This window comes from Harpegnathos saltator, unplaced genomic scaffold, assembly GCF_003227715.2.
Source record: "Harpegnathos saltator strain DR-91 unplaced genomic scaffold, Hsal_v8.6 scaffold403, whole genome shotgun sequence".
NCBI classification, from domain to species: Eukaryota; Metazoa; Arthropoda; class Insecta; order Hymenoptera; family Formicidae; genus Harpegnathos; species Harpegnathos saltator.
Genome location: NW_020230210.1, coordinates 318,289 through 331,972, shown reverse-complemented (window position 1 = coordinate 331,972; position 13,684 = coordinate 318,289). Strand labels below are relative to the sequence as shown.

Here is a 13,684-nt window from a genome sequence, read left to right as displayed (position 1 = left end):
AATTTGCGGAAACACAGAATTTGAAATTTTCAGAAACTTATAAATTTATATTAGGAAACTATAATTCGCAGAGAGGTATCCTAGCTTCTAGCCAGGAAAATACGAAGTTTCAAGATTTCTGGTTTTGCCATTTTATTATCAGGAGAATATAATCCGTAAAGAGGTAACCTGACATCCAGGCAGGAAAATTCGGAGTTTCAAGATTTCTCGTTTTGCCATTTTATTATCAGGAGAATATAATCCGTAAAGAGGTAACCTGACTTTCAGGCAGGAAAATTCGAAGTTTCAAAATTTCCCGTTTTGCCATCCTATTATTAGGAGAATATAATCCGCAAAGAGGTATTCTGACTTCCAGGCGCGAAAATTCGGAGTTTCAAGAATTCTTGTTTTGCCATCCTATTATTAGGAGAATATAATCCGCGAAGAGGTATTCTGACTTGCAGGCGGGAAAATTCGAAGTCTCAAGATTTCTCGTTTTGCCATTTTATTATCAGGAGAATATAATCCGCGAAGAGGTATTCTGACTTCCAGGCGGGAAAATTCGGAGTTTCAAGATTTCTTGTTTTGCCATCCTATTATTAGGAGAATATAATCCGCGAAGAGGTATTTTGACTTTCAGGCAGGAAAATTCGGAGTTTCAAGATTCCTCGTTTTGCCATTTTATTATCAGGAGAATATAATTCGCGAAGAGGTATTCTGACTTTCAGGCAGGAAATTTCGAAGTTTCAAAATCCCGTTTTGCCATTTTATTATCAGGAGAATATAATCCGCGAAGAGGTATTCTGACTTGCAGGCGGGAAAATTCGAAGTTTCAAGATTTCTCGTTTTGCCATTTTATTATCAGGAGAATATAATCCGCGAAGAGGTATTCTGACTTCCAGGCGGGAAAATTCGGAGTTTCAATATTCCTCGTTTTGCTATTTTATTATCAGGAGAATATAATCCGCAAAGAGGTAACCTGACATTAAGGCCAGAAAATTCGAAGTTTCAATATTCCCCGTTTTGCCATTCTATTATAAGGAGAATATAATTCGCGAAGAGGTATTCTGACTTTCAGGCGGGAAAATTCGGAGTTTCAAGATTCCTCGTTTTGCCATTTTGTTATTAGGAGAATATAATGCGCAAAGAGATAACCTGACTTTCAGGCAGGAAATTTCGAAGTTTCAAAATCCCTGTTTTGCCATTTTATTATCAGGAGAATATAATCCGCGAAGAGGTATTCTGACTTCCAGGCAGGAAAATTCGGAGTTTCAAGATTTCTCGTTTTGCCATTTTATTATTAGGAGAATATAATCCGCACAGAGGTAACCTGATATCCAGGTCGGAAAATTCGAAGTTTCAAAATTCCCCGGTTTGCCACTTTATTATTAGGAGAATATAATCCGCAAAGAGGTAACCTGACATACAGGCAGGAAAATTCGGAGTTTCAAGATTCCTCGTTTTGCCATTTTATTATCAGGAGAATATAATCCGCGAAGAGGTATTCTGACTTCCAGGCGCGAAAATTCGGAGTTTCAAGAATTCCTGTTTTGCCATCCTATTATTAGGAGAATATAATCCGCGAAGAAGTATTCTGACTTCCAGGCGGGAAAATTCGAAGTTTCAAGATTTCTTGTTTTGCCATCCTATTATTAGGAGAATATAATCCGCGAAGAAGTATTTTGACTTTCAGGCGAGAAAATTCGGAGTTTCAAGATTCCCCGTTTTGCCATTTTGTTATTAGGAGAATATAATGCGCAAAGAGGTAATCTGACTTTCAGGCAGGAAATTTCGAAGTTTCAAAATCCCCGTTTTGCCATTTTATTATCAGGAGAATATAATCCGTGAAGAGGTATTCTGACTTCCAGGCGGGAAAATTCGGAGTTTCAAGATTTGTTGTTTTGCCATCCTATTATTAGAAGAATATAATCCGCGAAGAGGTATTCTGATTTTCAGGCGAGAAAATTCGGAGTTTCAATATTCCTCGTTTTGCCATTTTATTATCAGGAGAATATAATCCGCAAAGAGGTAACCTGACATTAAGGCCAGAAAATTCGAAGTTTCAATATTCCCCGTTTTGCCATTCTATTATAAGGAGTATATAATTCGCGAAGAGGTATTCTGACTTTCAGGCGGGAAAATTCGGAGTTTCAGGATTCCTCGTTTTGCCATTTTGTTATTAGGAGAATATAATCCGCAAAGAGGTAACCTGATATCCAGGTCGGAAAATTCGAAGTTTCAAAATTTCTCGTTTTGCCATTTTATTATTAGGAGAATATAATCCGCAAAGAGGTAACCTGATATCCAGGTCGGAAAATTCGAAGTTTCAAAATTCCCTGGTTTGCCACTTTATTATTAGGAGAATATAATCCGCAAAGAGGTAACTTGACATACAGGCAGGAAAATTCGAAGTTCCAAAATTCCCCGTTTTGCCATTCTATTATTAGGAGAATATAATCCGCGAAGAGGGATTCTGACTTTCAGGCGGGAAAATTGGGAGTTTCAAGATTTCTCGTTTTGCCATTTTATTATCAGGAGAATATAATTCGCGAAGAGGTACTCTGACTTTCAGGCGGGAAAATTCGAAGTTCCAAAATTCCCCGTTTTGCCATTCTATTATTAGGAGAATATAATCCGCGAAGAGGGATTCTGACTTTCAGGCGGGAAAATTGGGAGTTTCAAGATTTCTTGTTTTGCCATTTTATTATCAGGAGAATATAATTCGCGAAGAGGTATTCTGACTTTCAGGCGGGAAAATTCGGAGTTTCAAGATTTCTCGTTTTGCCATTCTATTATTAGGAGAATATAATCCGCGAAGAGGTATTCTGACTTCCATGCGGGAAAATTCGAAGTTTCAAGATTCCTCGTTTTGCCATTTTATCATCAGGAGAATATAATCCGCGAAGAGGTATTCAGACTTTCAGGCGAGAAGATTCGGAGTTTCAATATTCCGCGTTTTGCCATTTTATTATCAGGCGAATGTAATCCGCAAAGAGGTAACCTGACATCCAGGCCGGAAAGATCGAAGTTTCAAAATCCCCGTTTTGCCATTCTATTATTAGGAGAATATAATCCGCGAAGAGGTATTCTTTTTTTTTTTTTTTTTGATAACGCAGGAGAAACCCATCATGGGTACCCTCCGCCCCCTGGGAGGGGCAGAGGGTTATGTGAGACTCTTACTCACTAAAACTCCTGCGGGATGTCTACCAGTCGGACCGAGATGGGGGGATTTGGGGGAACTGCACCATCATTCCCTCCCCAACACCCCGGCCCCAGGGCTCTCACGGAGCCCCACGCCCAAGTACCGCACCCGTGTGGATCCTCTCCTCGAAGAAGGTCCGGGTGCGGTGCCCCGATCGGCTTGCCGATCGGGTTGGCCTTCCGGTACTTTATGGGAGAGAGGGGACATCCACCCTCCCTCCCCGCCCCCTCCTCGTGAGTGATTCCACTCCGGAGGAGGCGGGGGAGCGAGACCTTTTCCCAGAAGGCCCCGCTCCCCCTACCCTACCTCGTCGACGCCCGGTGGAGGGCGAGGGTGGGTTTACACCCCTCCCCCCGACAACCCTCCCCCGCGCGTCCGCATGCGGGCCCGAGGCGGCCGAGGAGGCGATCCTCGGTTGTCCGAAGATCGTTGCTCCTCCTCGGCTGGCGCCAGCTCGGGCCCGCTCCCTAAACCTGGGGAGGCCCGACCCCTCCGCCGTCTCCTAGGACGGTCGGAGGGGCGGCGCTCCCACTCGGCGGCCTCCTTCCGGGACATGATGTCCTTGCAGAAGGAGGCCGCCTCCCCCCACACCTCTTCGCTCCCGCACATGGCGCGAACCATGCGCGGGAGCGAGAGGGCCTCCACCCATGAAGACGTATTCTGACTTCCAGGTGGGAAAATTCGGAGTTTCAAGATTTCTCGTTTTGCCATTCTGTTATTAGGAGAATATAATCTGCGAAGAGGTATTCTGACTTCCAGGTGGGAAAATTCGGAGTTTCAAGATTTAGCGTTTTGCCATTCTATTATTAGGAGAATATAATTCGCGAAGAGGTATTTTGACTTTTAGGCAGTAAAATTCGGGGCTTCAAGATTTCTCGTTTTGCCATTCTGTTATTAGGAGAATATAATCCGCGAAGAGGTATTCTGACTTCCAGGCGGGAAAATTCAAAGTTTCAAGATTTCTCGTTTTGCCATTTTATTATCAGGAGAATATAATCCGCAAAGAGGTAACCTGACATCCAGGCCGGGAAATTCGAAGTTTCAAAATTCCCCGTTTTGCCACTTTATTATTAGGAGAATATAATCCGCAAAGAGGTAACCTGACATACAGGCAGGAAAATTCGGAGTTTCATGATTCCTCGTTTTGCCATTTTGTTATTAGGAGAATATAATCCGCAAAGAGGTAACCTGACAACGAGGCAGGAAAATTCGAAGTTTCAAAATTCCCTGTTTTGCCATTTTATTATTAGGAGAATATAATCCGCGAAGAGGTATTCTAACTTCCAGGCGAGAAAATTCGGAGTTTCAAGATTTTTCGTTTTGCCATTCTATTATTAGGAGAATATTATCCGCGAAGAGGTATTCAGACTTTCAGGCGAGAAGATTCGGAGTTTCAAGATTTCTCGTTTTGCCATTTTATTATCAGGAGAATATAATCCGCGAAGATGTATTCTGACTTCCAGGCGAGAAAATTCGGAGTTTCAATATTCCTCGTTTTGCCATTCTATTATCAGGAGAATATAATCCGCAAAGAGGTATTGTGACTTCCAGGCGGGAAAATTCGGAGTTTCAAGATTTCGCGTTTTGCCATTCTATTATTAAGAGAATATAATTCGCGAAGAGGTATTCTGACTTTTAGGCAGGAAAATTCGGAGTTTCAAGATTCCCCGTTTTGCCATTCTATTATCAGGAGAATATAATCCGCGAAGAGGTATTCTGACTTTTAGGCGGGAAAATTCGGATTTTCAAGATTTCTCGTTTTGCCATTTTATTATCAGGAGAATATAATCCGCAAAGAGGTAACCTGTCTTCCAGGCAGGAAAATTCGAAGTTTCAAAATTCCCCGGAGGGGAATATAATTCCTAAAGAAGTAATCTGACTTTCAGGCGGAAAAATTCGTAGTTTCAAGATTTCCCATTTTGCTCACTTTATTATCAGGAGAATATAATCCACTAGGAAGATGCTTTTTCTGCTCGTGATGTTCTTGCATGTATCTTTTTATCTTACCGAATTGTACGACTGACTTCTCGGAGTTTTGCGAATGGATCGAACAGGCTAGTTCCGTTGAAATCCACACAAGTGTTCTTACCTGGAACTGTTCGAACGGTTCAATCCCACGAATCTTTCGCGTCCGAGTTCTGCTTTCGCGTGTCCGAGCAAAGCTATAATTTTCCTCGACTCGGCTGGTCGTCCCGGCTTGCGAAGGGCTTGCCGAAAGTTTCCACCTTACGAAGGTAACAAATTAGTGAGCCTCCGATCTTGACGGATCCGCGGACCGATCCGTGATGCGAATCACCGGAGATAAATGCGGATCACCGGAGATAGATTCTTGGTGAAGAATCATTTTGCATTTTAATGATACTTGAAAAACATCGTACATCATGATGATGATGTACGCCGCTTCAAATATAGTCATTTCCTCGGCAATGAAAGACAATAAAATGGCAACATTAGTTGAGTCACCTTAATGAATACTCATATCGGTATTTTGTACAATTTTAATGTAATGCGACAATTACAAAAGAAATCATTGAGAGAACGTCGAGCAAGTCAAGTGAGATCGATTTAGGTCTCCCACTAATAAAATCGTGTATTCGAAACACTACACTCTCAACTAAATTTCTCATATCTTACACCTGATTTAATTCAATCGATTCGAATGGAAGCACGCTCGTTCTTCGCACACATATCCGTGCATACACATCCGACGACAGTCCACGACGTCTCACTCGTGCAGTTAACGAAGTTTCCCTCCGGAAACAACGAGACGTAACACACCGGGGCGTCTATCCGGTCGATCAGTTTTTGTCGAGCTACGTGAACGCGCGCCTGCATCACAATCGAGCCTGAAATATACACGGTGGTACCGGGCGGTAACTCATACATTACCGGGTGGCCGGCTTTTTATTGCTCGTGCGCCGGTGCCGCGCCAATGCCGGTTTGCTTTCACTTTATCGCCCGTGAAATCCAGCCGTCCTGCCGGCGGGACAATATTTCCAGAGTGCCCTCGAAAAAAGAGTGTACGTGCAAAATTCAGCATCGGCCCGTTGGCTGGCTAGCTGGCTGGCTGGCTGGCTGATTCGAGTCGAAGTCTCGTAATCGGACCGAACGTCGACGTGGGCGAAAAAGCGCGCTGACCGACATTTTCGATGAAATTCACGATTTATTCGCGCTTTCCTTCTTTCTCCTTCTTTCTCTCGTATCGTAAATTACACGCACGATAAAAAACGAACGTGCATCCTTCAAGAATCGATTTCGCGTCTCTGATAGCTGATAAGATATTATTCGTCAATTTTTTAATCGGGGAATAGTTAGTATCGCGCAGTTTGATACGCACGCGGAGACGTGGGAAAACGATGCATCGGCTTTTCGATTTTGGTCAATGTGACTGAAAGAGTTATTTGAGAGAGAAAGGCTCTCTCCACCCGGGCTTAGAAACATGAACTGATCAAAGGAATCACTCGATCGTATTAGGTATACTAAATAAATTCTCTGTGTTTTTTGATAAAATTCAAGTTTATTGAAAACATACTTGTTACAATGCTTAATAATTGAAATATTCATCATCGCTATCTATGGTCTTTTGCCACTTATCGGGTTGCTTACGGATGCCCTCGCGGTAGAAACTTGGTGGTTTCATGTCATGAAGCAAAATCACTTTTCGAGTTCCTTTGCCCGTAAATATTCTCTTTTCCTCAAGCGCGTCTCTTAGTTTGACTAGCTGGGCTTGATATCGTTCAGATGTAGCAATTTCACCAGGTTTCAGAAGTTTGTAGTGAATGATTCCCTTCCAATCCCATTAAACGCCCAACACCAACATTTTTCGCACGAAATCTCGCAAATCACTTTCTAACTGTTTCATAACCTATTGCGTTTTCACCCGAAACCAACTTAATCACCTTAGTAGCTCCAGCTGCATTTTCTTCCAGTTTAAAACAAAATAACATATAGTGCCGTAAATGTTGCTTGTTGACATTCATCTCTTTACATTTGGATACACACTGAACGACAGAGCTTGTAAACAACTGAAACCTATATCGTGTAAACACGAATGTCAGAGCTACGTATACAAGATGGCGGGAGAAATGAGTTTCAGTACGTTTTATAAAGCAACCAATTTCAACATAGAGAACTTATTTGCACACCTAATAATTCGGTCCCGTTTCGCTAGCCGTAACCCCTAATGGAGACGTTCGGACGTCGCCACTTGAAATTCACTTTTCATCCCCGGGACTTCGGTGATTCTTCTTACGCGTAATGTCGACCAGTTTCCTCGATGAAATTTCGCTGAACAAAGTCTCCGGAGTGAACGTTCCGCCGAGTTCCCCACCAGCAGGGCCCCACACCAAAACCCTTGAGACATAAAGAAACCACTCACGTGTTGCAGGGAGCCTGGAGATCTGCTCGCACGCGAATGCCGCCCGGCGCGTCATCATGGTGCTGAGCCCCGCGTCCTTGGACAACGTCTGGACGGACGCGAGCGTCGCGGGGGTGCTGAAGCAGCTGTCGGTGCTGCCGGCGCGCACGATCGTGGTTGCGCTGCAGAGCATGCCGGGCACCACGGCGACGATCGCGAAACGATCGCGACGAGAGCGCGGCGACGGCATCCTGGACGGCAGAGTCTTCTTCGATCACCTGACGGTCCTGCGCTGGAAGGACGGCGCCGACGGCGGCGACGGCGGCCGCGAGTTCTGGTACAAACTGCGGCTGGCGATGCCGGCGATACGGCCGGTCGCGTCCGAGACCGGCTGCCAATCGGTGGCGATGATAGTGCAGGCCAATGGTAAATGCGGTCAGCAAAAGGCACGCTCGCGCGAGAGCCTCGAGGTCCTCGTTTAGGGCCGCGCGTTCTCGCCGCCACGCCATCGCCATCACGCCATTGCCGTCGCCGTCGCGCCACCACTGATCACTGCCGGAACCTGCGGACGAAGGGGAAACTTCCCTCCTTGCACCTGTTCGCCGGAAGCCGCGAGAAGGAGACCGACGATCCCCGCGGCTTCTCTGCGTGAGAACTTTTACGCGTCCTGACCTTGAGAGCTCCCTCTTCCTTCCTTGCCCATCCCCCGAGGGCAACGCTTCAACTTGAGTGTCCTGCGGCCGGATGATCCCCCTCCGTCCCTAACGACGATTCTTCTTCGCCTTTCCTTCGCTTTTCTTTCCCGGGACAAACGCGAAACCGACGATTCGAACGATCTCTTGACGATCACGGCGACGACGACAAGGCTCCGCTGGGTGGCGCGCGAGGAGAGGGTCCTATGAGTACAGGCGAATCCTCGTGTCCTTGATACTTCGACTTCCGCACGGATCGCGGCTTGGCCTGGATCCGAATGATTGAAATTTGAGACGCGAGAGCTTCTTAAAGCGCTAATCCCAAAAAAGCCGTTTCGCTCTCCGTATATATATCTTCATCAACATTGATCCCCCTCCCTCGTTCTCAGTTTTCAACCCGCCCCCCCCCCCTCATTTCCTTCACATTATCGCCCTGTCGTTTTCCGCCCCCGGCTTCGACATCGAGCTTGTATCTGGAACTTTTATCTCTCCATCTCGGACTTGTAAGTCTGATCTTCGGTCCGACGACCCGATGATCTTGCGGAAGAACGAGCTGCGTCCTTGATGTCGATTTCCAGCAGGCGTGCACGCCTTCGAACGAATCGCGCAAGCGAAGAACGCGCACGAGAATGACGCTGTGCTGAAAGGCCTACGTTGAAATCGAGGTGCACAAACGATCTTTCCTTCGATTCTCGCGGTTCGAATTATCGCGTGAGACATATGTACAGACGAGGAAGAGAGAGAGAGAGAGAGAGAGAGAGAGGGAGAGGTACTCCGCGACAAAGAGCGTTCTCATGTCGCGACTGATTTCCTCGCGAATCGCGTCGTCGTGGACGGAGAGCAAATTCGATCGCGAAGTCGACTCCAGAGAGAAAGCTAATGAGGAATCAGGGCGACAAGGCGACGGGCGAGGGGAAGGACGGCTGTTTGTTTAATAACAACTCTCGCTCGGTCGTTTCGAACGTTGCGCTTCGCGATGACGGTGTTTTTATCGGCCGTGTGGAGACTTGCAAATATTACACTGCAAATAATACACAGCAGGGATTTGCGAGCAGATATTTTGTGAATTTTTTGGGGTGAAATCTCGTCCGAGACGAGTGAGAAGCGGCGGTGCTTTCGCTCCGAAGCGATAGCGAAAATACTGCCTCTCGCGAAATCACAAGAGTGACTGTTTCACTGAAACCGAGAGGGGATTCTGACTCCATATGAGCGGATATTTCGATCGATCCGAGCGAACGCATTATACTCATTCTTCAACTTCGAGTGAAAGTACTTACTTATTGAGAATGAAGGATTCGCTCCATATAAGTAAAGAATCGCTCGAATTCGAGTGAAGTGCCGCGTGACCACTCTCCTTTTTCAGCGAAATTTCGCTCCGAGAAACTTGGGCAGCAGATATTAAGCGCACGGTGAGGGAAAGAGAGAGAGAGAGAGAGAGAGAGAGAGAGAGAGAGAGAGAGAGAGAGAGGGAGAGAGAGAGAGAGAGAGAGAGAGAGAGAGAGAGATATTCTCTCTTGGTCAGGAGACAAGCGACGGTTGGAAGGAGGGAGGGGGGATGTTTAATTCTCGGATCCTCGGAGATGTATGCGCCGATCCTGCGAGTAAAAAGACTGAGGGCGGTGAGGCGGTGTGATTGCGCGCAACAAGCAGTTGAATGTACAATTCTTCGCGCGATTTTCAAAGCAGGACAGAACAAAGACGAGGAAGAGAAAAGAAAGAGAGAGAAGAAACGGACAGGGCAGAGAGAAGAAAGAGAGAGAGAAGCGTGAAAGAGGAGAATTCGAATATGCTTTCCGCGATCGACGATCGGTTCGCTCATCCGAGCATTCCAACCGTTCCGAGAGAGGACGAGAAGTCGAAAGACGGAAAAATGCGCAGTCTTCCTTTCCGCGAACGTGACGAGTGTTTGATTAGCGACGTGTCGTTATCACATCGGCACTGCGCTGTCGCCGTGTCGTGTCCTCTTTTCAACTTGCCACTCTACTTTGTACATATCGCAAATCTGTATATTTATTTAACTAGACGCGTTATTTATGCAATTCCTTTCGTTGCGTAAGTTGCAGAATTCCCGCAAAAAAAATCCTTTAATCGTGGCGCGAAGGTGACTCTCTCGCGCGATTTCGCGCTTCGGCTCTCGGCTCCGCAAGAGCGCCGCCGGAAACCCGCCGAGGAGACCTCGCGCCATTTTTTTTCCTCCGTTTATTTTTCTTTTCTTAAGTGCGTCGAGGGACGTTTGTATTCATATATATTTTATATTTATATATAGACACGCGAATATATATTCGACGCTGATTTGCAGCGTGTAGCTTCGGATGTACGGAGCGCGAAGAAGGGGGGAAAGTAGAGACAGAAAGAGAGAGAAAGATAGGGATAGGAGGAAGAAGTCGCTGCACCGTCGCGTTTTACTTAATGGATCATGTAAACGCTGGTTAAAGGGTTATCCGATTGCACACGCCCAATACACACACACACACACACACACACACACACACACACACACACACACACACACACACACACACACACACACACATACACACACACACACACACACACACACAAACACAGCGCGACGCGACGCAATCACGATGAGATTGCGTTTCGTGGAGCACCTCGCGTTCCGTCTCGCGCGCGCACGCGACGGGAAATCTCTTCTAAAATCCGGTTTATCGGACGCCGAGCGATAACGGCGCGAGCGATCTCGCCGGATATTGTTCGACGCGACGACCGGACACGTCAGCTGCCTCGGTGCGTTAATACATAAGCGTTTTATACCGTTTTATATACGAACATACGTGTGAAGCATAGACGGAGACTGTCTGTCGTGTCGCTGGTGTCGCTCCTTGTGTGCGACACGATGCACCCGCACAATCGGTAGATGTTGCTTGAACCATTGTTGCAGCAATTCGTTCCCCGGTGGGAGAAGCTTCCCGGAGATCCTTCTTTCCTCTTCGGATACTTTCTGTTACGTATATTAAGTAGGGAGGGAAAGAGGGAAAGAGAGAGAGAGAAACAAGTTGTCTCGCTCACGTTCAGTCAAATGCTCGAAGTTTCGGAGTCGCAAATAAGATTCTGCAAATTCAATTTGTCTTAGTTCCCCTTTGATTCGTTGATTTCTTTTTTTACTCCTCTTACAACGCGCGCGTGACGAAAGTTTCGTTTTTAAACCCGCGGACTACTGGACTGTTATTCCAGGTTTCTGGCGTTTTATAATAAATGACGATAATTAAATTAAATCCGTTTTTAAATCCGTGAATTTTGAATTCATTATTCTTGTGTAAATTGTATATTTGTAGAAGTTCGATACTTTTGTCGTGTTTCGTTTACATTATACGCTTCGTTGCATTTCGAACGTATACGTAACACGTTATTGATACAAAATTGGAACACCTCTGTGGTTGAAACTGTAGCTTCTAAATGTTTGTCTAAATTCACGCTTTAAGAACTTCGCGTTCTCAGAGAATCTAAATTTAAGAATCTGCGGTTAGAATTATAAGTTAATTTTCACATGTAGACGCGAATTTTCGTGGATCTCAAGGATCGATCTTTCAACTGGGAGGACGACTCGCTCGAACGATTTTATCGAACGCGGAAGTACAATATAATGTGAACGGCGTGAACGATGAATTGAATATCGGGTATCTGTCGCAATTACACGCCTAAATTAATCACTTTGCGACTTACCTACGACGGTCGGTCCCACTCCGGGAAATTGAATTGAGCGCACCGCACAAAATCCAGAGAAGTATGTTCGCGTAGGTGATACCAAGGAAAAGCGACGGTAACAATAAGAATAAAGCGCGTAGAGAGTAAGTGTTAACTGTAATTATAACCGTAACAGTGGCTGTAATTGTAACTTAGAGAGACGATTGAACTGTCACTCAGTGAATGGGACGGAGGGGGAGAGGAAGTGAACTTAATTTTTAACATTTATAGCGATTATTCTCTTTACTGTCAGTATTACGACACACTAGTGTACTCGTCTCGCCGGGATGCCAGCAAGGATCATTTGCTAGGATAATCGCGAGCCGAGTAAGCAGAGTATAGATATTAGAACTACGTCGCGAACGGCGCGTCTCGAAAAGGGACTTTCTTAATCTTATATCCTGAGAATTGTAGAAACATTATTACAGAAAAGAATTACGTTGCATGCGATTATGTTGAATGAGAACAATATCGTTAAAATTGAGTAATAATTTCTCAGGATTACAAAGAACATTTCTCTCGAAAACAGAATTAAGTTATTATTGAAATATAAATTTGTATCCAGATGAAGAGAGAGAGAGAGGGGGAAAGGAAAGAGATATTTTGTCTTCAAGAAATTAAGGAATTGATTAATTAATTCTTTGCTTAAATATCGAAGTATTTGAGAAATTTATACATTTGGATGGTGGTGCATCTCGCAATGAAATAAAATCTACAAATATTTTCGAAAACAAAGAACTTATTTTTTAACTTTCCTATATTAAAAAAGGTATATATTTTATATATATATGTTTCACATATATATCTTTACATATATATCTTTTTAATATGAAGTTACCTTTTACTTTTATTAGATATAAATTCTATTTATATTTCGTATATTAAATTTTCTATTTTTATATTATATTTAAATATTTTAAAATATATCTCTCCTCGCACAAGAATATAACATGGAATTAATAAACTTGATGATAAGTATAATGTGACTTATATACACATGTATATTTAACGGGTACGATGAATACAAAAATTAGCGATGCGGTTCGATCGTATAAAATGACGATGATTTCGTATCAATTAATTGCATCAACTAGGTGCAATGCATTCTTGCAAGTGAAATGCATCAAATATTTTTGGCCTCTTACCAAGTCGCTAACACGATTATCTATCCTATTTATTTTGAAACTAATAATGTAAAAATATTATTCACCTTAACCTCTCTCTCTTTCTCTCTCTTGGGAGTCTAATTCGAGGAGAGAAACCTTCTTAACTTGGCAGACTCAACGATATACGGATCTCTTTCAGAGAAGAGTCGTTCGTTCGTTTTATTTTTGTAATTTTTTCTTATCGGTCCTATCGTTTGTTCTTCACTATTGATAAGACGATTTTTCACGGACGCGTCTTTCGACGAGTAATTTATCGATTCGATTGATTGATCTTTCTATTGACAATAAACTGTAAAGACATAGTGCCGCGATTCGTCCGTTTTCTTTCTCTTTCTTTTTTGTTACTATAGCTAGTTTTATCGAGGACGACAGAATAAATTGGGATCATATATTATTATTATTATTATTATTATTATTATTATTATTATTATTATTATTACTACTATTGATATTATTATTATTATTATACAGCGTGTAATTTTAGATAAATGTTTATCCATATCCTATCATATGTATGCGCGCACGTTGGATTGATTGATTGATTGGTTGAATGATTGATTGATTGATTGGTCGGTCGATTGTG

General features: G+C 43.9%; 1 protein-coding gene across 1 annotated transcript in view; it reads left to right on the top strand.

Moving 5' to 3' along the window:
* LOC105182834 (single Ig IL-1-related receptor) overlaps window positions 1-10,747 on the top strand; it is a 196,144-nt gene extending 185,397 nt beyond the window's left edge. Inside the window, exon 7 of the mRNA XM_025301198.1 lies at window positions 7,569-10,747. Coding sequence (XP_025156983.1) covers window positions 7,569-8,020 — 452 coding nt within the window. The 3' untranslated portion in view covers window positions 8,021-10,747. The remainder of the gene's footprint in view (window positions 1-7,568) is intronic.
* Window positions 10,748-13,684: the final 2,937 nt, after the last annotated feature.